This window comes from Battus philenor, unplaced genomic scaffold (genome assembly GCF_028537555.1).
Source record: "Battus philenor isolate CCGP_79_NKW_IND1 unplaced genomic scaffold, ilBatPhil1.0.hap1 SCAF_10, whole genome shotgun sequence".
Taxonomy (NCBI): domain Eukaryota; kingdom Metazoa; phylum Arthropoda; class Insecta; order Lepidoptera; family Papilionidae; genus Battus; species Battus philenor.
Genome location: NW_027181662.1, coordinates 10,729,594 through 10,753,984, shown reverse-complemented (window position 1 = coordinate 10,753,984; position 24,391 = coordinate 10,729,594). Strand labels below are relative to the sequence as shown.

General features: G+C 32.7%; 1 protein-coding gene across 1 annotated transcript in view; it reads right to left on the bottom strand.

Annotated features, from left to right (window-relative positions):
- Positions 1 to 3,359: 3,359 nt before the first annotated feature.
- Scr (Sex combs reduced) overlaps positions 3,360 to 24,391 on the bottom strand; it is a 51,503-nt gene continuing 30,471 nt past the window's right edge. The window contains exon 3 of the mRNA XM_068771321.1: positions 3,360 to 5,205. Within this exon, the coding sequence (XP_068627422.1) occupies positions 4,901 to 5,205 (305 nt within the window). The 3' untranslated portion in view covers positions 3,360 to 4,900. The remainder of the gene's footprint in view (positions 5,206 to 24,391) is intronic.

The window sequence follows — 24,391 nt, the reverse complement described above, 5'->3', positions numbered from 1 at the left end:
TCTATTGCATTGTTAAGAAAATATTATCATTGATGATATTAATATATAAATAAGTGTGTTGCTAAATATCGACGGATCGATCAAAACGATTTGTTTCTTTATTATTTAGACTAAAAAAAGGAAAATAGTAAAACTATATTTTTCTTATGGTATACCAATCCAAGAATAATTTAAAACACCTTTCTTTTATAAAAATGTAAATGCTAAAATGGAAACTTATATATATGAAGTTCGAGGAGGCAGGCCATAGATACCAGAACGGACAGAACGCTCCCTTAGGAGCCTTCATTCGGGGCGTTATTTACTATTTCAGTAACTGGATTTGGAGGCCGCTGAGCTCTCGGATTCGCTTTGACGGACGTTCCATGAAGTGACCTTATCTAGAGACTCTCCAAAAAATGACTTCGGCTTGGGATGTCACTTAGAACTCATATAGCATTCCGTTCAAATGGCGACCGAGACCTTGATTGGATTAAGTTTGTAAATTTATTCAGTTCTAATGTATATATTTGAATTTTATTTAATCGAAACTCATACGAGTTCATTCTATGCTTAGAAATCCCCATGAAATTCACGGATCTGTGAAAGTAACGTGAAGCTAAAGTACAATGTCTTAGACATCATAAACTTTGTCAACAACAATCGAACTATTACGTAAATGAATATCAAGAGACTTTGTTCTAATATGCTTTGTTATAGAAACAGTTGCTATTACAACTATTTGTGCAATACCATACAAGAAATTGAGTTCAATCTTATAAACTGTATACGTATATGTTGATATGTAAGAGTTGACTTCTTTCTCTCTTTTCTCGAATGTTTTAAACAGAAGATTTTGTTGGCATAAATTTATATTTTACAAATTGAAATTTAAACGTATGCTTTCGCCTGGTTGAATAGTACAAAGTACCCTCAGAGAAGGCAGCAATCCCATATTGTTATTCTACAAAAGTGCCTGGCAACATGTTACATGTGGGCTGTGCGTTCCTGAGATGTTCAAAAGCCCCTCTTAATAAGTGAGAACTGCTAACGACGGGATTTTATTGGGTATTCCCACTCCGTCATCCCACCAGAGGGTAAGAAGATGTCTTCAACACTACGAAATAAATATGAGATGCTTTTCTTTATTTTCTGTTACATCATATAGTAAAAATTAAGTTAAATTTTGGTTGAAATAGCTATTGTTAATTGCAGAATAAATAATTGTTGTATATCCTATGTCCATATATCTAATATGCATTATACCTTTGACATATTTTATTGCATTTTAACTATATGCTTTTGGCTTATTGAACACTAGGCAATGAGATGATCAAATATGGTTTATGACTATTAAAAATAATTAATACAAAGTAAATAAAATTAATACAAGAAAATACAATTAATACAAGAAATAAAGGTCCTAGTTGTGCTTTTGACATCATCATCGTCTTTATTACAGGACGTCTACTGCTAGTGTACATTGGCTTCCTCCATAGATTTCAAATATGCCGGTTGGAAGTGGTCTGTGTACAGCGTTGTCCAACAAGCTTGACAAGGTCGTTTCTTTACTTTGTGGGGGGATGCCCTAAATCATGAAGTGGCGAGTTGATCTTCGTTTTACTTAATAGAAATAAATGTCCTATAAATGGAAAGAAATTCCGCCCAAGTTTTTGTATACAAAATATTGTCCAGCTTTAGAACTGTGATAGGATAAAATGATAATATCTCTTGTCTCCTTTTGTCAGCAATTAATAATAGTGTTTAACTGTATGTTCTTTATTTTGTGAAAAACATACATTAAAAAATTGTAACGACTAATGAGTGATCATTACATCACCGGCAGTGATCTAAGTTATCGCCAATAATTCATCAAAATAACTTGAATGCTATCTTATCAGGGTCGTCAAAAGGTGTCTTACAGGGCCCATACGACACCAGGCGCGATGAAAAATGATTCGCGACACAGCACACCTTAATGCAGGCTATCTCGTAATCGCCCAGTGGTCGCTCGCCGGGACAGACAGCTCTACATTAATAATATTACTCATTGTTACGATACACTATCCGCGAAGGTATCTTAAAGGGCATGCCTTTGAAAGTATTCGTGCCTCTTACGCTTTTGTTTAAGTGATGGCAGAGATTGTGTTTTCATTGCATTAGAAAAGTTATAGACATGTCGCCCTAAATGCTTGAAAGGTTAATACCATCGATGATAACAATAATTTATTTTCTAAAAACAGTTGGCTTAATTATTATTTAAATCACGTATATTTTGTTAACACATTTCGTAAAATTTATCCGAATCGAAAGGCATCTGGGGCCTAAAGTTTTTCGAACATCACGGACTGTCAAGCGCGACGAGGGACCCACAAGGTGGACTGAAGATCTTGTTGAGGTCGTCGGAAGATGCTGGATGTAAGTCGCTACCAACGAGTCCAGTTGCAAATCTAAGGAGGCTTATGTACCACAGAGATACTGCAGCTTAAATGATGACAATGGAAACGTGACATAAAATTCTTATTCGTTATGTATTCGAAATAGATTTATTGTTGAGTAGAAAACCTGATTACAGATTGTTTTTAAAGTTTACAATATTTTAATTTTCATGTTGTTGATTATTTATTAAGAAATTATTGTTTTTATGACTATTACATTTTAATAGTTGTACAGAAATGCATGGAAGTCACATCGCTGGTATTGAGCTTACATGTTATTTCACACTAGATCCGTTTCCGTTTCTAAAAATATTAAATATTTTCCAGCTAACAACTGTATCAGAGCGAGGCGAAAGAAACAAAATATTCTGACGGGATGATTTATAGGTTCAGCCTCCGATACATAGCCCGCGACCTACAAACTGAGGCAACCTTCACATTTTTCGACACTCTTTTGTTGACGGCACGTGGTTCTGGCGCCCCAGGTTCGGCTGTCATGTCATCGGTGCGCTGTTCATTTATCATCACTCAATACTGCTATCAAACCGAGCGGCGTCTAACTGACGCACCCGGATTCCCGTTTCAATGAGCATGCAGGCTTAAAAATTTTTATAGCAAAATCATAAATCGGTTACGGAATATTCTTTATCTCGCATTCTATGTTCCTTTTACGTCCCACGTGCATCCAATGGTACACATATTAATCTATAATCAAACAATCGTGTATCATCATTATTTAATTTATCATCTTCACCAATTTTTCAAATTTAATACACTTTATATTCATACAATACAATAATTTAAATGATCGCGGAGCATACTTCCCTACAACTCTCATTTAAATTGGAATGAACGATAAACATATTTATATTTTTTATAATTACAATGAAATAACACAACTAAATAAACAGTATCATACAAAATAGAAGGAAGATCGGGAAACATTGAAAATTAGGCCGCTTTCTATTGCACAGTAATATAAAAAACGATGACATATCGGATTAAACTTACTTACACGAGTAGTTGTAATAAATTTGAACATTATTAAATTGAATTATGCTAATGGTTACGTCTAATATTTACAAACAATAAATAAAGAAACAAATAAATCGGTCGAAGAAATGAAAACAATTAAACACGCTGTTGGCCAGAATTACGGTCGAAACTCAAATCGCTGTTTCTCTTAATAATAAAATTTTAACAAAATATCACAGTTGACCACGACATTTCTAATATAACAAAACGTTAGGTTTCAATGCAATTCCTTTAAAAAAAACAAAGGTAATGAAATAAAATTTTAACTACAGGCGTGTTATTTTTAAGGAAATAATATGTTTACTCGCTAAGCATATTTAAGTACATTTTATAAACACGTTATTTGTAGTACCTAGTAGTCACTTGTGTTAATTGGTATCGTTTGTAAATTATCCAAATGAAAATACTCTATGTTACCCTAGACGATAAAATTAGTTGGTTATGCACGACGAACCGCATTAGATGTGAGAGATAAATACGTAACTATTTACAACTAAGAACAGGAACATAAAACAGTTCTTTGAAAAGTACTAAGTTGAATAATATATTAAATTTTCACCATACCAACTACAATGACAAAATTTATACAATAAAAGAAGGAATTTCTACCTATTCACAATATTTTTAATCAACTGAGCTTACAGTTTTAAAGTAGTCTCACAGCGCCTCCCAAGCCATCTCTATGAAATGTTTCATCGATGTCTAATTGATCTAAAATGAAATTAATTGATAACCACTTTAACGGTTTTCATATCTGCCGATATTTACGTTATCCCTGTACATTTCCGAATTTGTTGTATGTAGAGACGTAGAAACGGTTAACGTTTGTTACCGCATTTCAATTAAACATTACTTATAGCTCCTCAATATGCATAATTAAAGAAATGACGTCTACCTTAGAATCTAACTAGCCATCACAATTTACACTATTATCTTTTTAATTTAAATTATTTTACAATATTAGGAATATTATGCAGATCAAATTACGGCTTATGACTAGGTAAAATTCTTTCTACATCAACGTTTGCTTTTGTTACCAACGTTTGTTATGAACGACGGAACAATAACTGCGATGGAATATCTCCTCGATTTATAGTAAATTTCCGATCGGCCTCGGATATCTAATAGACTCTAAGCATTCAATTTATATTAAGTTATGTTACATGTTTGGTCTTAAATAAAATTTTCATCCATTCACTTATATTGTTGTTCTTCTTCTAGCTTCACAAACACTAAAGTATCGTCACTGTTAATGTCACAACAGTTGCGTCAACAAATTAGTCTAGCACTTCGGAAATTTTTCGAACAGCGAATAACTAATCCAGTCTAATTGCTGTAACACCTGAAACCGAGTCGGTAGGAGATGGTACAGACAACCCCGTCTGATAGACGATCGACTGTGGGATTCAATAAATCAGTTATCCACTATTCGAAAAATTCCACTGATCCTATGCGGAGAGGTGCGCAAATTGACTCGGGTGAAGGTCAAACTGGTATGGATGTCCGTACGGATTCATATGGTACGGCACAATATTCATCGACGCCATCTTGTGTTCCTTCTTCCACTTCATACGTCGGTTCTGGAACCAAATCTTGATCTGGCGCTCGGTGAGGCAGAGTGCGTGCGCAATCTCGATCCTTCTCCTGCGAGTCAAGTATCGGTTGAAGTGGAACTCCTTCTCCAGCTCAAGTGTTTGGTACCGAGTGTACGATGTCCTCTGGCGTTTAGTCTCCCCGTTTGCGTTGACCGTACCTGGAAAAAGCGTGTCAATAATAAGTAAAAAATAGCAAATTTTGTATTTGAACGGGTCCATTTCGGTTTTATTCTAGGCACAAAACGTGAGGCACGCTACTATTTAGAACTGAATGCTCGTTTGAGCGCCAATGAATACTTGGCTCGATCGACTTCGTGCCTTGCTACGCTTGCTCGATTGTGATATACAGCTAGAGGCAATGCGCACGATTCAAGATCCAGATTTAAAATAATAAAATAAAAATTACACAGTCGCCTCATTTATTATTTTACTTCCGAGCCGTCGCATCTTTTTGTGCTCGTAAGACGCATTGTAGCCGACATGTCGCGAAATATTTTATAGCTCCGTGACACGTATTATTGCAAGACAAATCAGCGCCTGGAATAGAATACGGAGTGGGAATATTACCGCAGTGAATAAATAGTAATAATTTGTGAAAAGTCGAGAGAGATGTGAAACAGTCAGCGGATATCAAAGGAGGGGCTGTCGAACGACGGCGCGAGCGTCCGAGTCATCGGTTGCACAGCGCACCTGTCACGCGATGTCGTCGGTGCAGCCCACCACTTGGTGCGGTTTGGACGCGCGCCAGTGGCCCCGTGATCGATACCCGCCGAGTCTCGAGTGCGTCTACCAAATTAAACCGTGCCATTTGTTATATTTCTTTAAGTAGCTCCGCTCGCTAATGAGTTACTTTTGCAATATCATTTGTAATATAGAATGAAACCGCTGCGCTTAATAGACCGTTTATTGCATCACGTTGACCGACCTGACGATCTATATTCGCTACAAAAATACCACCGTCAAAGTCCGGGGAACAATTGAGCGAAGAACAAAACGACTTTAATGAAAACAGTAGTGAGCCGATACTTTCCCTTAATCCGGCCGAGACGTCAAGCGCGCGTCAATAAAGATGTTAAAATACTATAAATATTTGATGTCCGAAGTACAACAAGTGAAGTCGCGGCAGAAACCTACCGATTGAAATGTTAGCGACAGCTCGATGCACAAACAACCGACTGACAGCATCGTTTTAACATAATCCTTGTATAGAAACGAATGGACGCAATACGAGGGCATATGAATTTCAATGTGATCTCACGAATATGTTGATTTTGATAAAACGCCAGCATCCAGTTTCTAATTTGAATTAATCATGATTAGGAAGTGCACATGCTTGTAAATTATGAAAGGGTTAAAGAAGTAATGACATAAAGGCATTGTGGATAATACATTTTAGAACATACTTTTTTTTTTGTTTGCTAGTAAAGGAAAAAAAAAAGAAAAACTGAACAGCTTGTTTTTATACTACTGTATTTGTGAAATACGTTAAAAAATTATGGTTGATTAAACAAAAAAATATTACAAACTTAAAAACACACGAAATTATCTTACACAAGATACTTACATGTATATGATAATAATAAGTACAAATATTTTTTTTTAATTTATCTTGTACATTTTTTGATAATTATCGTGTAAAGAGGTGATCATATTTATATAACTAATAATAAATACTCCTTTTTATTTTAGGTACATCTTGACACAAAAGAGCCAAAATATACACATTTAAATTAAAAATTTATACCTCGTTAAATTTACATAATAACCATAACATACTACATGTTTTTAAAGATGTTAATAGTTACTTATCCTATATTTTTACTATTTTTAGTGTTAAGATAATAACAATGCAAATTTTGTTCATTCCAGTAAATACTTCTTGAATAAATTATATATTTACTGAAAAATGTAAGTGACCGTTATTGTTTTTCAACGCATTCTAGCCGACAGCAAAGCCTGAAATCTGCTATATACGAGATTTCCACCTATTTACTGACTCATCATGATATCTTTGGAATAATAATGATTAGATACATAAAATTTTGTAGAAATATTTTTTTTCTTAAGTAGAGATAATTTAAGAACAGATTTTAATAAATTATCATCACCAGGGGCGCTAATTAAATGCGTGAAGCGGGCGTACAACTGGCTTAAATATTATTTTATCTTTAATTATAGTTTAGATATGCAGTACCCGGCGATAAATATTGCACATCGATCTTTGGAAAGAGACAATCGGCTAATTTCGGCTTCGTAGAGCGTTATCTCTGTCGCACGAAATACGACGACTGACAAAACGTCACATAGGCAATGAGGGACAGAGATAATGCTCTACGAAACCGATATTAGCCGATTGTCTCTTTCCAAAGAGCGATGTGCAATATTTATCGCCGTATACTATAAACTAGTAATTCTTTGACTTGAGAAAATAAATACTCTTTAGATATCTAATACTAGTAATCCGATTGTACAACATTATGTGTTACGTATTTGTATTTATTAATATCTTACTGTTTATGATTCTTAATAGGGAACTGTTTATTCCTTAAGTTAATAATTAATATATTCTTGAGTTTAAATATATTATTTACTGGTTGTCGATATATACTAATAAATCGTTTCTATAAATATTATTGCAGTTTATTTTATTCGTCAGATAGTAAGGCCCGAGCATTATTGCCTCAGTATAAAAGACTACATAACTTTTCAAATTATTAGGATTCTGAAACGTAATAATATGTCTTGTGGTCGCATACACGGTACTAGTCAGTATTTTGTTGTATCAATTGTGAATCTATTGAAAGGTCTTACTCTAGTCTCTTTATATACAAGATTCGTTTCCTGTTCTCTTAAAGGTTTTTATTATAAAACATCATTTTCTGTTTGTAGGGCGCTGTTGGTAGTGAATTTATAGGGCTAATAATAATTACTATTGTATATTTCATAGCGTAAACGTGTTTTTTTCGCATAAAATAGGATGGTAATGCTTCGTTATGGAGAAAACATCTCACTCATATGAAAAGATGGAAGACACTGGTAAAAGCATCCAGTTCTGCAGCTAAACAGCAGATCTGGTATTTAGAATGCAATGAAAATATAGAGAAATTACTATTTTACATCGTAATGACTTAATGAGATGCTTTTTGTATCACTATGTATTTCATCAGCTAGATAACACAGGCCTTTTTCAGTTTGCCTGGATATTAACGTAAGTTTAGTAGCCTCTTAACTGTTATCTACGTCATTGAATTGATTACCAAAGCTATGCATCGTATTATTTATATCTGATTTGAAAATTGTGTTTTTTATTGAATTACGTTCGTAGCTTTGTTTATTTCTTACCTATTCTTTATAAATAAAAGATATACATATACACACTGTGTAAGAACGATACCTAAAAGCCTTAATTATCGTCTAATTCTTGCCATGAAACAAGCGAGTAAGACTGATGTGTCGTTATTCAGTCATTTCTAATATTTGATTAAACGTTCACCTATAATGTGCAATAAAGTCGTAATAAATATATAAATAAGCCTATTTTTAGAGAGAATACGAACCGTGATTTAAAAAGAGTGGTGCAAGTTACGGGACACCAACTATACTTTAGGAGTTACAGTTTTAGACTTGCCAAATCTTTTTCGATGTTTTAGTTACTGTTAATAAATTTATAAACTTTAAGTCATTTATAGTGATCAATTGTGAAAGTCATGAACATTCCAGAAGACGTCCAGTTTTATTGAAATCATTGTGAAATTTACATACATAGCGGAAGTAGCTATATATTAGTCCTTTTCTTACTTACAGTGAAATTTACTTCCTGCATACCTTAACTTAAAATAAATGGCTTCCAGGTTTAAAGTTTCAAACGAGTCTTAATCTAAGAAGATACCACAGTAAACAATAACGATTTGTTTTTGTGATCATTTATAAAAATATCTTTAATTCAATAATCAAAGAAACTTGTTAAAAGTTTTAAAATACTTAAAGACTCTTAACAATGTAACATGATGTTTTTTAAGTCTTTAACGTGATAAAAACATTACACAAGATTATATTGTAAAACCGTACTCAATTGGCTACAAAGCGTTACTAATCTTATGGAGTCTTGGTAAATGTACGGGATTGTAATTATCGGTGTTCATATTAGATTTCTATACAAACCTTTAACTACAATAAATAGTTAAAGTTAATATTTAACATTATAAGTGAGAAATGAAAAACAAATAATTATTACGGAAATAAGTGTATAAATACCAATATGCACTTATAAGTCCTATAAACGTGGGTACAATATAAACAAAACAACAGTTAACTACAATATGTTGGTTTTGCATGAAGAATTTTTCCACAAAAAATATCGATCACCGCCGGCTCTACAAACAGGCTGTTGATTTTATCTAACGCAGGTAATTCTAGGTCACAGACCATTGATATTCCGTCTGCCTGGATCTAGACATATTGCATGGTCGAATTTTAAACGAATGACATCGTAATACCTATGGATGAGACTATTTGTAAACTAAAATAGGTAGTGTCTGGAGATTGTTTCATGTGATTTTATTTGAATTTTGAATTTTATTTTAAAATAAATCACAGGTTGAAAAGAGCGGATACACTGAAAAGTTTTGATATAAATAACTGTAGTAAGGAATTTAATTATTAATAAATACCATGATATTACAATTAAAGTATGTACTTTAGGTATTACCACGCTTGCCCAATGGGTTGGTGGTCGCAGTGTGGTATTATGGTAAGCAGAAACCGCTCCTGCATATCCTCTAGAAACTTGTTTGTGAGCAGTGGCAATCCTGTATAATTATTGCATAACGTGTGAACTATAATTTCAGAAAGTACTTTCTTTAGATATGCTAGGTTACCTACGATATTTTCTGTGATCATTTTATGAGTGGCGATGTTATAAGCTTTTATGCTAGCTGCTAGGAATCGAATCCGCAATCTACTACCATAAGCCCTTATCCTTAACCACTAAGTTACGAACACATCTGAGACCTGATTCAATTTCAGTATGAATTATATGTATTAACAATTGTATATACATTTTTATTTAATCGGAATAAGTATTAGAATATAAGTATGAAAGCAAGCAATTTTCAGTTATGAATTTAATAACCGAGTGATCCTTTAGTCGACTCAAAGAGTATAAAACTATACGTTATGAGTGATCGAATAAGAGATCTATTATGTTCAGGAGCGCATCGCCTCGGGGATCAGTGATAAAAGCTGAGTGATATAAGACGAAATTTATAATTTTTCTGAAATTTATTATTTACTTTTACGTCAGATTGTACATATGTACCACAAAAACAAGAAAAAAATTTCAAATTTAGTACGCACATGTTCGAAAGATATACATACATATACTACCCGGTAAGAGGTTTGGCAGAGGAAAAAAAAAGTGTAATACTTTGGGCAAAGACCAGCTTAGTTTAGTTTTGTACAGTACTGTCAAGGAAGGTCAAGGATACTGTTTACATTACAGAACCTAGCAGGAGATTTACCCTTGTTTTCGACGTGCCAAATAAAAAGCCGATGCAACATCTTTCATCGCTGCGTAAACCAGGTGATGGGTTATCAACTTTCTTTTGATGTAAACTTACATTATTCATATACTTAACGAATATTTAGTCCTAACGTTATCTTTACTTTTCCATAATAAAAGACGTAGTTTAAATTAGATAAAATGATTAATTATGATCGGTGAAATTGTCCGTTTTTCTCACACACCTTTACTGTAATAAACTACACTTAGAAACACGACACCGATGTGTAAGCAATAATATGTATTAATTTTAATAAAAATATGCATAAATGTCTTAGTAACAGAAATGGCTTCGCTTGCAATATTTGACAAACTTCGTCGAGTTTAAAATTAATGATATTTCGGAGTAGGAGGCTTTGTCGTGAGGACGTTAATGTCATCGATATACAATAACATTTTTCGTTAGAATATACACCTTGTGAATTCAATGTATAGTTTGAACAAAAAGTAACGCATATTCCTTTTGTATTACATAAAACTCATTGCGCAATGTGTTCACAATCCAAACTCAGTCGGCAATAATTTAAATCGTCAGTGTCATTCTCCTTATTCCTTTTAAAAAATAAATCCGGACATGATAAATTAACATACATACAAGTTGTAATATTTTTCTATCGGGCGTATATCTTTCCATCAACGTAGATACTTAATAACCACGCATCTCTGAATATGCCAACATAAAAATGTTTAGCGATAAAACATCAAAGAGAGCATGACTAATGATATCTAGATGAAAACAGAATACACGCAATAAAAGTGTCACATGATTTTTTATAGCTACACTACAATTTTACTACGGTCAAAGAGCAAGCGGAGCTTTCTCGTGATCTATAATTTTTTTGGCGTATTTATAATATACTAATTACTTGCACTAAATATTTCTTGCGTCTCTTTCCTGATTCTGCTATTCATTAATTAAATATATCATAGCTACTTCAAAATGAGAGTTACCACTCAAAGTAGTGATTCGAACTGTTATTTTCAAAAATTAATAATACAAAAATATTGCTATTTCGGTTTGAGGGGCAATGGTAATTTTTTTTGAGTTAATAAGGTATGTCATCTTGTTTTTCAAATTAATTTTATTATAAATTGAAAATGCAAGTTTTTAATATTAAAATACTAAAATTCTTTATTCAAAAAAGGAAGGCTTACGTTACTTATTAACGTCAAAATATGTCTATCTATAGTCATTATAAATATTATAAATGTCTCAATACTGACAAGAATAGACGAAAGCAATTCAGTAAGACTATATACTTATATAAAAATAAATTAAATTACACATTTAATTAAAAATTAAACATTTGGAGGCAAACATCTTATTCCTAAGGTGTGCTATCTTATATAAAGTAATTTCAAAATGGTGGTTATAAATAAATAGCTTCAGCGTTTCACTTACGCTGATACAGAACATGAAATTTGACTTGCTTACTTCAATTTCAAGGGCAAACTTAGTATTTAGATAGATTACAAAAGGCAAAAGTAAAAAATAAGCAATAAAAGTATACTATATGTAACATGTAATAATAATAATATGTCCAACGGCAAAACTATTTTTTAAATTCTAGTCTGTGTTCAGTTGTTATATTTAGCGGCAGCTGTATACCACTTTATAATTCTGTGGTATTTTTACGACCTCTCTTTATACAAAATTAACACCACGATCGTTTTGTCGTTCTTTATTGCTCATTTTTCGCGTTGAGAAAAGATATAACTGCGAATATATGTAGTTGAATATTAATACGAAACAAGTTGCATTCGTTATCTTTTAAAACGAATGAAAGAGAATAAATAGGTTGTAAAATATGAAAAATTTATTTAAATATATTATTCATTTAAAAAGTTTTCTTTCGTCAGACACTTAGTCATATTGGCTTTATATGTTTTGCAAATTTCACATTTATTCATTGAACTTAAATTACGTATGTTACGAAAGTACTATCTAAACAAGTGTTTTGTCATAAAATCACATACAAGAGTACAGGGAAGAGTTAATTGTGAATAAGCAATAGGATATTAGAAATTACTAATAAAATTTACATTTTGCTCTCTCAAAAGTACGAACAACTTGAAATGGAAGCAAACTAAAGTAATTAGATGTACCCAAAAACCTAATTTTAGTTTATCATATATCTTTTGTTAAACACTGCTAATTGCGTTAGCTTTTAGAGCTCTTATATATGGTATGGTGCACACAAACGTTACCTTTTAAAACGAATAAAAATCATAATATGAAAAATGTAAATTCATTTTAAAACAAGACACTGTAACGTATTGAATGTTTCATTATTAACGATAAAAATATTGCAATGACATTACCAGCAAAATGACAAAATAATTCAAATTCAAATTTAAATGTCCGGGATCTTCTTTTCTTAAAATCAGGTGTATGTAATACAGAATGTATTAAAAACAAACGGTCAATATATCAAGTAGCGAAAAAAACAAAAATCATAGAACATTAAAGCGGTTACTAAGGAGTCTGGTCTACCGTATTTATAACATCTGCCTATTACAAAGAGTCGGTGCATCGTCAAACAGGTCATCCCGCAATATTCAATACGTTCAAACAGACACATTAATCATGAATAGTGGGTGAATTTTTAAATTTCGAACACGGCTTTTGTTTTGAATTTTCAGCCAGGATTCCGTGCGCATCATTTTAAATTTTTATAATAATTTTAATAATACGTTAAGAATATATTTATTGTTAGTTCTGTAGTTTTGTGATGTTCTTAGATGACGTAGGAGAATAATAAATTGAGAATAATTTAATTTATATTTCTCTAGGGCTATGTCCAGCTGAGGGCGTTCTGCGGCTGAAATGATTATGATGTAGATGTAATATTTTTTGTAAACTACTCGAAAAAAAATTCACATCTGTTATTGTTTATTATCGATAAAGATTAGCTATTTATAAAATATAATGATTTCATTACGCACAAAGAGTAGTTAAAAGTAATTTTCTTTATAAGTATAGAATGTGTTTTATCAAAGTTTAGTTATTACCATAGGTATTTATTTATTTATTTTAAATAGGGACGCAAACAACAATATGTAAAATAAGTATACATAAATAACTTTCGAACATAAATAATATGCTTACTAAAAAAAGTACAAAATTCAATATGTTTACCTATTGTAGGCGTGCACAGGCCATAATAATGTATGCATATATCTAAACGTTAAAAACCGAATAAAACAGAAATCTAAATAATAATTAAACAAGACACGAACAATCTGTTGTATTTATGCAATCAAATTATATTGTAGATAAAGAAAATCGTAAAGATAAAAGGAGTTTTAACAACCGCGGTAAGTGTATATGTCCCTTTATGGCGCCAATTCACCTGCGTTCCGTGCGTAACATGTCGCGTCGACTAGGTCTGAGTGATGATTGACAGTCGCAAGGTGGACTGTCAGGAGGGAAGCCCTCGGAGCCGTTTCCTTCCTGATTTAAAATTATTTTAAAGCATTGTCACTGAAATTATTTTTAAGCGTTTAATCAAATAAATTGCGCTGATGTAACTCTGGAATTCAAAAGCATGTTATATCCAAAATATACTTTTTTTAAACAAAATGACTACAAAAGTAGTCATATTCTTAAATAACCTCGTCAATAACACTTTGTATTACCACTTTAATGTTTTATTTCAGAGAAGTGGTTAAATATCGCATACAGGTGATACGTGAAAGCTTTAAAGAGGTCATTAGTCAGCAAAAAATAAGGTTTTTACATCAATTTTCAATCATCACGTATAAAGTGATCACTCTGAAATATGTAACATAAATTATTTTTTTGAATAAGAATGCGTCGGGCCAATAACTTCTGGCAGTATAAAGTGTATCAGGACAGATAGTAAACAATAATTAATTTTAATATGTAGCAATTCGAATTCTGAAAACGCTCGTTGTTGCTGTTTTATCATTACGTTATTTATTATTTCATTTACTGTCATACATAAATTGACAGTTAGTGAACTACACATTCATCCCTTTTACAGCCTTTGTACACCTATAAAAATCACAAGTATAACAAAAATAAATAAAATAAATTGTATGAATACTACACTTTTAAAAAATTTAATTCAAATATGTAACTGTAATTGAGTAGAGTAACATAAAAGCTTACATTTAATCGTTAGAGTGCAAAATCAAAAAGGCCGTCGGACACGTAGGCCTTACTGTAGGGCAATTATTTTACCATGTCGCCTACCTATCACGATTCTACCTACTTTTAAACGCTAACCGCGTATCGAGATACCGCGCTGCTCGGGCAGGCTTTATCCTTTTTTTCTTTTTATTTTTTTCAAGTCCGTATCTCAGGAGGGCTATCGCCGCAATGTGTTAGCCTGTCCCGCGGTGCCACTTCAAGGAACTTTTGATTTACTTAACCCGCAAGTTTTCCTTTTTAATTTACGATCGAATCTCTCAGGGAGCCTTGCGGTTATACATACGATATCTCGGTGGTTTAATTTTGTAATCTTTTTTTATAATAAATCACCTTTAAACAAAGGCAGTGCAACAGATTGGAAGGTTGAAGTAGCAGTTGTCAGGTACTTAATGTGCAGAATAGAATAGCCACTGGATTTTTAAGGTTTTGGGGTGAAGATCACAGGCCGGCATAAATTTTACGTCCACCAACAATGTGAAAAAACATCCTAGTTAAGGTCGTCGTAAGTCAGAATACTACATACAGGCCGCTACCAACCAGTGCTTTTGGAAATCTTTGGGAGAGATCCAGCTGTAGTTGTCGTACGGCTGAAATGGCGATTATGAAACAAATACTGCACATTATTTTACTTTTTGTAGATGCCAACAATACATTAATATTAATATCCCATGTTTAAAATAATACGTTGAAAAGGGGTGGAATAATCTTAACAGAAATTATTTACCTTATGTGTTAGCACTTGAAGTTATTTTTAACATCAAAAACAGAACAAAGAATTATTAAAGTATTTAATATTGTATTCAATTTTAGAATCGATTGCGGGGCTGTTTTTTTTTTTAATTATGAACAATTTTTTTGCCACGGAGAGTCTTAGTTACATTAACTTTAGTGTTTGTCTTAAAGATTTCATGAACTTTATTTACTTAAAATACATATTTTAAAAGAGATCCCAGGTCCATTATTAATATTGTAGCAAATAAAGAATTATATTTATATTTTGATAAAATTACATATAAGAGTACAGAGCCAGGTGTATCATGAGAAACCAATAGATTCCATATTGCAAGGTTTATATTGATAGGCTGTAAATTGTTTTCAACTGGAGCTTACTGGAAAAAATATGTATAAAGTTAAAAGATAGCCTATAAATGTAAAAGCTCTAAAGAAAAGATTCACCTCCATGTGCGTATAGGTATTAGGTGTTTAATGTGTGGTATTAGTCCAAAAATCGATAGTTTCAGAAATAATTAATAGCATTTTGATAATAGAGTACGCCTTTTCTAAATTTTCATTACTACTTATTAAAATTAATTATTGTTTCTTTCTTTCCCTGTAGGCTTTGTACTTCAAGAAGTTATTGGCCTCTCACATTCCAATAGATTTTCAAAGTCATCACTTTAGATAGGGTGATAGATATTTGTAAAAGTTTTTAAGCTGTTTGCTGACAAATTAGCTATTAATTTACTTCTTTAAAGCTTTTACACGTATAATCAACCGCCCTGTATACGGGTTAAATTAGAAAGTGTTGTTTTAGTTTCAGAATACAATTCGCGCATTTAAGAATAGGACCGTTGATGTCACAGGCGGCTGAGAGTCACGGGAGCGTATAAAATGTAGGTAATGAAATATGGACGCGGGCCGGCGCGAGCTGCGCATACGCACCTTTCAAATTATGTCATCAACCATCGCGCCGGATCGTGTTCTCTTAGTCCAAATGTCGTTGCCTATTCTACTCTTTTTGCTTGGCTCGCTGCCTTGCTATTAAATCAACTATATGGTATGAAAGTTTAATGTGACTCAACTTTAACTTTTAATGCTAGTTATAATTCGAAACTCAGTATTATAAATACCAGAAATATATATTTTTAAGAACTTATTTACATTACTCCTTTACTAGTTTTTACCAAAACTAGTTGTCCCCCGCCAGCTTCGTACGCACAGCCTTTTTCTTTTTAGACCTCTTCTTGATCTCGCAATACTTGATATTTTTAATAAACCCAAAAAAAGTTTCATGAGAGCTATAGTTTTAAAATATACAATTTTAATGAAGCCTGCTTGAACTCTTGCTCTGTATCTATTCTTAGATGACCTCTACTGGGCGAAAGGAGTATTCCTATTATTTTCAACGATAGATGCCCACTGAAAGGTATAGACCTCCGTCATAGATTGCCACGACAGCAAGCAGCAACTTATTGCGACCTTAGCTATAACTTTGATCTACTTAGTGGTGGGCTTGCCTACGCCTTGTACCGGCTTGTTATTGCCACTTGGGAAATTTTCGGCCCCAAGGGTCACCAGTTGCACGAGCAACGTGCTCTGCCCTCTGTCACTGCAGATGAGCAATTCTTTGAGCTATGTCGGCAACCTTGATACAGACTTGATTTTACCAAATTCTATGTAAGCCTTATTGCTCTGTGGAAATCTCTTATTTATAAGTACAGATAGATACATGATTAATGAATTTAGTAATATCATATCTTTTGTGTATTTAGCAGAAGTCGATTGCTTTTATGAAATATTAAGTATATTTAATACAGTTAAAATAGTAACTGTGGTAGAAAAAGACATAAAGGAGTAGATTAGTTTTTAACAGCGCCGTAGTGATGTACGACATAGGTATAAGTAGGCGCTTTTGCAATTGCATTTATGATCTTTTTGACTTTAACATCAAGTGAGAATACTAGTAACAATATTTGATTGAAAATCAATTAAAGTTAAAAATAAACAAAGTAGCTAAGATCCGTTTAATACGTACACTGTTTAGTTATTTGCAAGAGGGCGTACATATTGAAAGCAATAAAGCTAAATATCTATTTGCGGCTTGAATCGCAACGAAGAAATAATGGTCGGTGTTTAAGAGGGAATCCGAAGATTACTCGATTGGGAGGCGAGGGTGCACGAAGGCAAGCATTAAGAGTGAATATCTCACGTTCGTGGTCCACTAATCACGACGCAGAAATATTAAGGACGCTAATATCTCGTACACATTTACATAACATGCAATAAATCTTTGTGTGGGCAAGCGAGGCCGACGGCGCCGTTCATGAATTCTTATTTGAACTTTTTGATGGCCTATTCCGTCGTGAAAATATATTTACTTAATTTTAAAGTTTACTGTTGCATTTAGTTTCCAATAATTCCATTAAAGCTCCCGAGCAGTTAACGGAAAGCTAGAAACTACATGCCCATCTTTTACACGCAGATTAGAAGAAGATTGCGTGCTAAATAAGATAATCTAAAATAAAACTTATTCATAACTTTTCGAAATGAAATATTTCTATGTGTGAAGAGTGACGTTCCTTGTTTACAGGTATAAAAGTTTTAAAAGGGTTGAGTTTAAATCTCATCTGCTATTAACAAATATATGGTATACTCCATTCAAAATTTTTAAGGAAAAAATAATAACGTGATAAAAAAGGTGTTTTTAAATTTCGAACTACTAATTAATGTTAATTAATGAAGCATTCTAATAGAAAAAATTAAACAACTTCTTTCAGAGTGATCACTTTATACAGAGTGATTAAAAGTGGTGTAAAAGCTTCAAATGTTTTTGCTGACAAATGAGCTATACTTTGACTCCTTTAAAGCATTTACAAATGTAATGAATCATCTTGTATGGAGGTAGTTTTAGTAAAGATTTCATTAAAAAAAATAGTTCTAAGGAAGGAATAGGACTCCCGCAAAGATATCTATGGAGATGGATGCCATAATCACCACGCGTAGCAGGCGGGTTGGTAACCGCAAGTGTTATGGTACACAGAGGACGCTGCTACTATCTTCTGGAAACTTCTTTGTGAGCTGTGGTAATTCTTTGTAATTAATACACAAGGTGTGAATTATTTTAGATTGTATCGCAGGAATTGAACCCGCGACCTACGATAGGAAGTCTCAGTCCTCTACCGCTGAGCTACTACTGCTGGGAATTACTATAGGTTATTAACAAGGGATTTTTGGTTATAGTAAATGTAGGAAGCGCTTTATTATAAAAGTTATTAAAGTAAGCATAACCAAAATTTATGTAGTTAAATTCCTAAACATATTTGTATTTAATAAGGATTTTTTATTTTATAAGGAATAAAGTAACTTTGTGCTATGGAGTCTTAAGTATAAAGTTTACAGCCTACTCGAGACCATTCTAACCACAATTATCTTTCACGTTATGAAACCGGTAATAATTTTAAAAATATCGCCCAATAAATGATGCCATAAATTAAAATTAATAATACGCAGCACGCCCAACGCAACGGCATCATGTGCGGAAAGCTAATTGAATATTAATTTCATAATAAATCTGGCCGAGTCAGTCTCTACACACACGCTCTTTAATTTAAGTTAGCAATAAATAAATATAACGTACGTTGTACCGTGATCTTGTTTTTCGAAATAAGAAACCTAATAATAATTTTAAAATAAGTTTCGTTTTATTTATTTGAATGAGACAAAACGCACTTGTTTTGTCGAGAAATTTAAAACAATTTTATTTGATTTGAATGTAAATTTTACAGTTGTTAGAGACGATATGTACGCTACGTTTGGCGCATTGGTATACTTGTCGCTGGCAATCGACAAATTTTTGCACAATCTGACAATACAAATGTATGTACAGTGACACATTATTAATCTGTGGCCGATTTGTTTTTTGTGTGTTATTGTATGTTGATTTAATAATACAAATTTTGTACATGTTACTATTTTTAAATTATTATGAATAAAAATGGCAAATTTATTTTAATTCGTTTTTTATTTTATTTTGTAAAATATAGAATTATTATTAAAAAAATATTTGTAACGCCACGTGACTTATGTTTGGCTAATATGCTTTATGTTAAATTACATACAATCATTTTGGTTTTATGACGCAAACTTAGTGCTTACTTTAAAATAAAAATCACAAGGAACTTAAATAGAACTGTCAAATGTATGGTTTTGTTATTTTTCTCCTGTCTAGTTACAATATGGCGTAGAATTATGATAAAATAAAAATAATTTTAGCTTTACGTAATTTATGATTCTTATGTGCTTCACGTTAGTAATTGTATGTGTTGAATTATTTTTTTAATACGAATTATGTGCTTTTAAGTAAAAACTAAAGGTAATTTTCACTAAAGTTGACAAACATTTTTCGATTTTTAAATTTTTCTCTTTTATCTCGATATAGTATGATGTATGTACTATACATACATCATATACTATTATATTATCACATAATATACTATTTTTTCACATAGTGTAACTTATATGTGGCAAATGTGGTCAGTAATTTAATGTATATAATTATTTTTGATGAATAAACATTTACAGTAGTATTAGACAATATTGTCTAACAAATTTTGGTTCTGGATTATATTTCTTATCTTGTACTATTATGACAGAATTATAAAGTAAAAATTTCGGACCAAATAATGCGCTAAAATGTATCATAACTTCTAAATAAAAAATTATGGCGATATGAGATAAAATAGTAAAAAATGTTTTTAGTATTGTGAAAAAACAATATGAAGCTGTAGCTTTACAGATTGCAGTACATTTATTCTTGTGTAATAATAATTAACAGTCTAACTATTGTTGAGATAGGTCGTTTCAATAGATCATTGTAAAACATATCTGGCTAAAGTTTGTATAAGGTAATGATGTGATAAATTAATCATTTCCTCGAAATCACTTCACACAATTTGACAAGTCTTGGCATATTGAAATACATCACCTAATATCGTGGGCCGCGTCTCGCGTGGCGGGTACAACAAACATCTTCCGTTTCTTGTAATTTATTACTTTTATCTCGAGCACAGTCCGGTCACCGCGCACAAACAAACGACGTCCCAGACAATAAGACAAATCGGCCGATTAAAGAACACTACCTGTCCGTGGGAGGCCGGGTAAAGTCCATGCAAATTGCAACTTTTTTTTTTCTATGAAACCGACATCATTACTTTCTTTCATAATAAGTAAAAGTGCTTAGAATTTCTTTGAAGTTAAGATCAGTATATTAATTGCTCTGCCTTTGTACAAAAATGTCCTTTCGATTTTCTGCTGTTCAGACAATAGAACAATTTAAGAAAAAAAAAGTTTTTCTATGGTATTTGACCTTGGAGCACGTAAGACAGTCACGGGGTTTGCAACATTTGGTAAGTTTCGCACAGACGTGATTTATTGCCTGTGCGAAACGCTCTTTGTTACGTTAAACCTAGAAACCGCGTTGTTTTTAAAACAGCGCTCGCTTTGAATTTATTTTTCTCGTTGAAATTTCAAAAGCAACTCAAATACATTCCGAGAATCAACTATGGAAATGTAATGAATGCATTAAGTGTCTATTAAGCTACATTGTACGCGGGCAACGATGGTAAGCGCGCAGATATCGAATAGTCGTCGTTCGTGCCTATGTAAATGTGCTCTATAAAGAGCCAGAAATAACGTATGACATCATAGGTACTATACCCGTACGTGTGCTTGTATTAAATGTTAAAGGACTACCTATCAGTTATAATACGAACGAAATAGTAACACGCGAAGTGTACTTAATCGGCACAGTCGTATTTTACGCATGTATGACAGAGAGCATGTGGAAACATAAATTTCTAAAGAAATAGTTACGTCTATACGTCGGCGAGTTAGAAAGAAACCGGTATCGTTTATCAATATGAAGCATTAATCTAAGACTAGATAAAGGCCACTACACGGCACCCGATGCCGAAAGAAATCTCCATACAAAACATTACTCGCCAGTGTTGAGCGATTTATGCGACGGCCTGCGGCCTGCGGAGTACAGTGCGCTCCTTATTGTATATTATTGTAGTGACACCGACTAATTTGTTGGCCGACTGACGAAAAGGGATAGACTACATTAACGGAACATCGATGATCGCTTCCATAATGATGAAATAAAAGCAAATCTGACACAACATTCAGTTAAAACTAATTCAGGTTCTACTGTTCACATATATTTATTTATTTTGTTTAAAGTTACATGAGGGTATTATATTGAGAAAAACACAGTTAGATATAAACCGTAGTTTTGAAAAGACCATATAAAATCCATAATGGACAGAAAAAATATATAAAGTAAAAAATATACAAGCACTTCGAAGCTAAATAAAAAAAAAAACAGTCTATAGTGGATACCGGAGTCAATCACTATTCCTTAATTTATAAAAAAAGTAAAATTTTACGTAATCTATCTAAAATATTAGTATAAAATATTAATGACTACATAAACAAAAACAACAAAACAACACAAATTTGATTATCAAATATTACCATAAAAGAAAGAAGTTTCTCAATATCAAAGAAATTATTAGACAATTTTTTAATGGGTTATTAGGATTATATTAATATTTTAGTATTGTAAAATTCAAATTATATGTTATAAATAAAATTAAATAGGTTAAGAATTTTTAGTTATATAAACGTATTAATTTTAGAAAAATATTTAAAAATATCTTTAAATGTATGTTCATTATTATAGAAATTGTTTAATGGGTCAATATGATAGAAACCGAACATACATCATCGCACATACCTTTAAACAATTCACATTAAATCGATGAAGACTTCTCATCTTAGCGAATGAATTTATTAAATCCATCATCGGACAAGAGATGCGAGGGAGCTGTCACAAACGCTGACATAAGTTGCGCATGCGCGTTTTGCCTCACATTTCTAGATATTCAAACGTAAATTTACCGTTTATTTATACAAAATAACGTTGTCGAAATAAATTGCCCCTGTCAGAATGTTATTCACGGAATAACATTTTTAATTACTTATTAGATTTAATCATACATATATTTTATACATAAGGTGAATATAAATAAATAAAAAATTACTGTATTTTATTAGGTTTAAGTTGATTAAAGACAAGTTTTTAATTTTTTTTTCCATTAGGTCATCAAACTCTTCTCGATGAGGATATTTTGTTATTGATACTAATGGAAAGTTTTGGTCAGTAGGCGTATAATGACTGTAGTTTAGCTGTAGTAATAATTATTGACAATATCCGACCTATTTTTGTCCTCATTTAAGAATTAGTGATCTCTTTTTCCCTTTTACTCTCTCTCTCTCTCTCATTCTCAATCTAGGCGTCATTGGCAAGCTTAGAGACACACAAGGATTTCTTCATGAAATCAATACAGGAATGAAGAGTTTCGTAGACGATCAAAAGTGGCTGACATAGCCCGCCAGATTGGCAAAGTTAAGCGGTAGTGACCAAGACACACAGCCCGTACAAAAGATGGCCGCTGGGGTGTTAAATCTTTTGGAGTACGACCTCGGACCGGTAAGCGTACCGAATAAAAGTCTTAATGCGGACAGACCTCCTTGTTAAAGTATGGGAAAATATTGAATCCAGGCCACTCCCAACTGGTCCTATTGTCTGTGTCCATTTTACGGCCGAAGTTATAATGATGATAATGAATCAATAAGAAATGTATACCTAAACGTCTATGCGATATATTCGGAGATTTGAATTAACAACAGCGCAGTTTAAAATGAAAATCCAGAATTTTTCTGTAACGGCGCGTAGCATTTGATAGGAAACGAGTGGCTCGCTAACGCAGCCGCCGACATTTCAAAACAAACCAATCTCACGCTTTCGTACGTCAGTATTTGGACGTGTGTAGCGCTCGCTCCATATCCTCTTTGAACATGTTTTGACTAGCTAAATCGGTGTATAAACCGCTGCTCTTATTAATATACTTCAGTCCCGTTTTAATTATTGCTTGTACACATTTTATTGCTTTCAAATGCTGGATGTTGGCTTTGTTCAGTTTCATTAAGCGATTGTATATACAATCATCCGATTCGAATAAAAACAAAAATTGTATTTAGTGTAAACATTACAATCGCTTGAATTCATTATTTAAATAAATTAAAAAGAGTAAACGTTGTATTGCAGACTTTGTCAACTAATTTTCCAAGAAAAACGGTTATCAATATTTTATTGTAACATGATCGAATTTATTACTTTTATTAATTTATGCATTGTGAATATTGCTTGTATAAAAGGCTGCTCTATTAAAACTGCTCGCATGTCTATAAGTGTTTTTGTCTACTGCAAAGTTTACGGGGTGGTAGTGCGTTGAAGCTTTAATACGACCACCCCGTATATTATACCCTGTATTACGTGTTGATTTTTTATTTTTGCTACAAGCCTCCAATCAAGCACTGCGCAAGTTGTTTATAGAAACCGTCTAGTTAACACGTTCACTGCGGCTTGAGGTCGATTCAGCCTCATGGTAGACTTTGTAGTAGACACTGGTGCGGCGCGTAAAACTCGTGTTTTCTCTCTAGTGCGGCGGCTGTTTACACTCAACCGTATGAGGTATGACAAAGACAAATATAGCTTTCTTTATTCTGCGAAGCATTGACTCAATATTGTAAAAAAATATTGATGAACATGAGGCAGAAAAGGCCTCAACCGCACTACTAGGAAGTTCAGCTTGAGGCTGATTCGACCTCAGCAGCACCAGCTGAAAGTTCTTCAAAATTGGGCCCGCAGTGAACGTGTTAAGTGAGGTTAACCATGACGCCATCATGCAGTAGTTCTGGTTTTAATGCACCGTAGCTAATCAAATTTCTCAGAAAAAAATACATGTAATTTTGTGCAAATTTG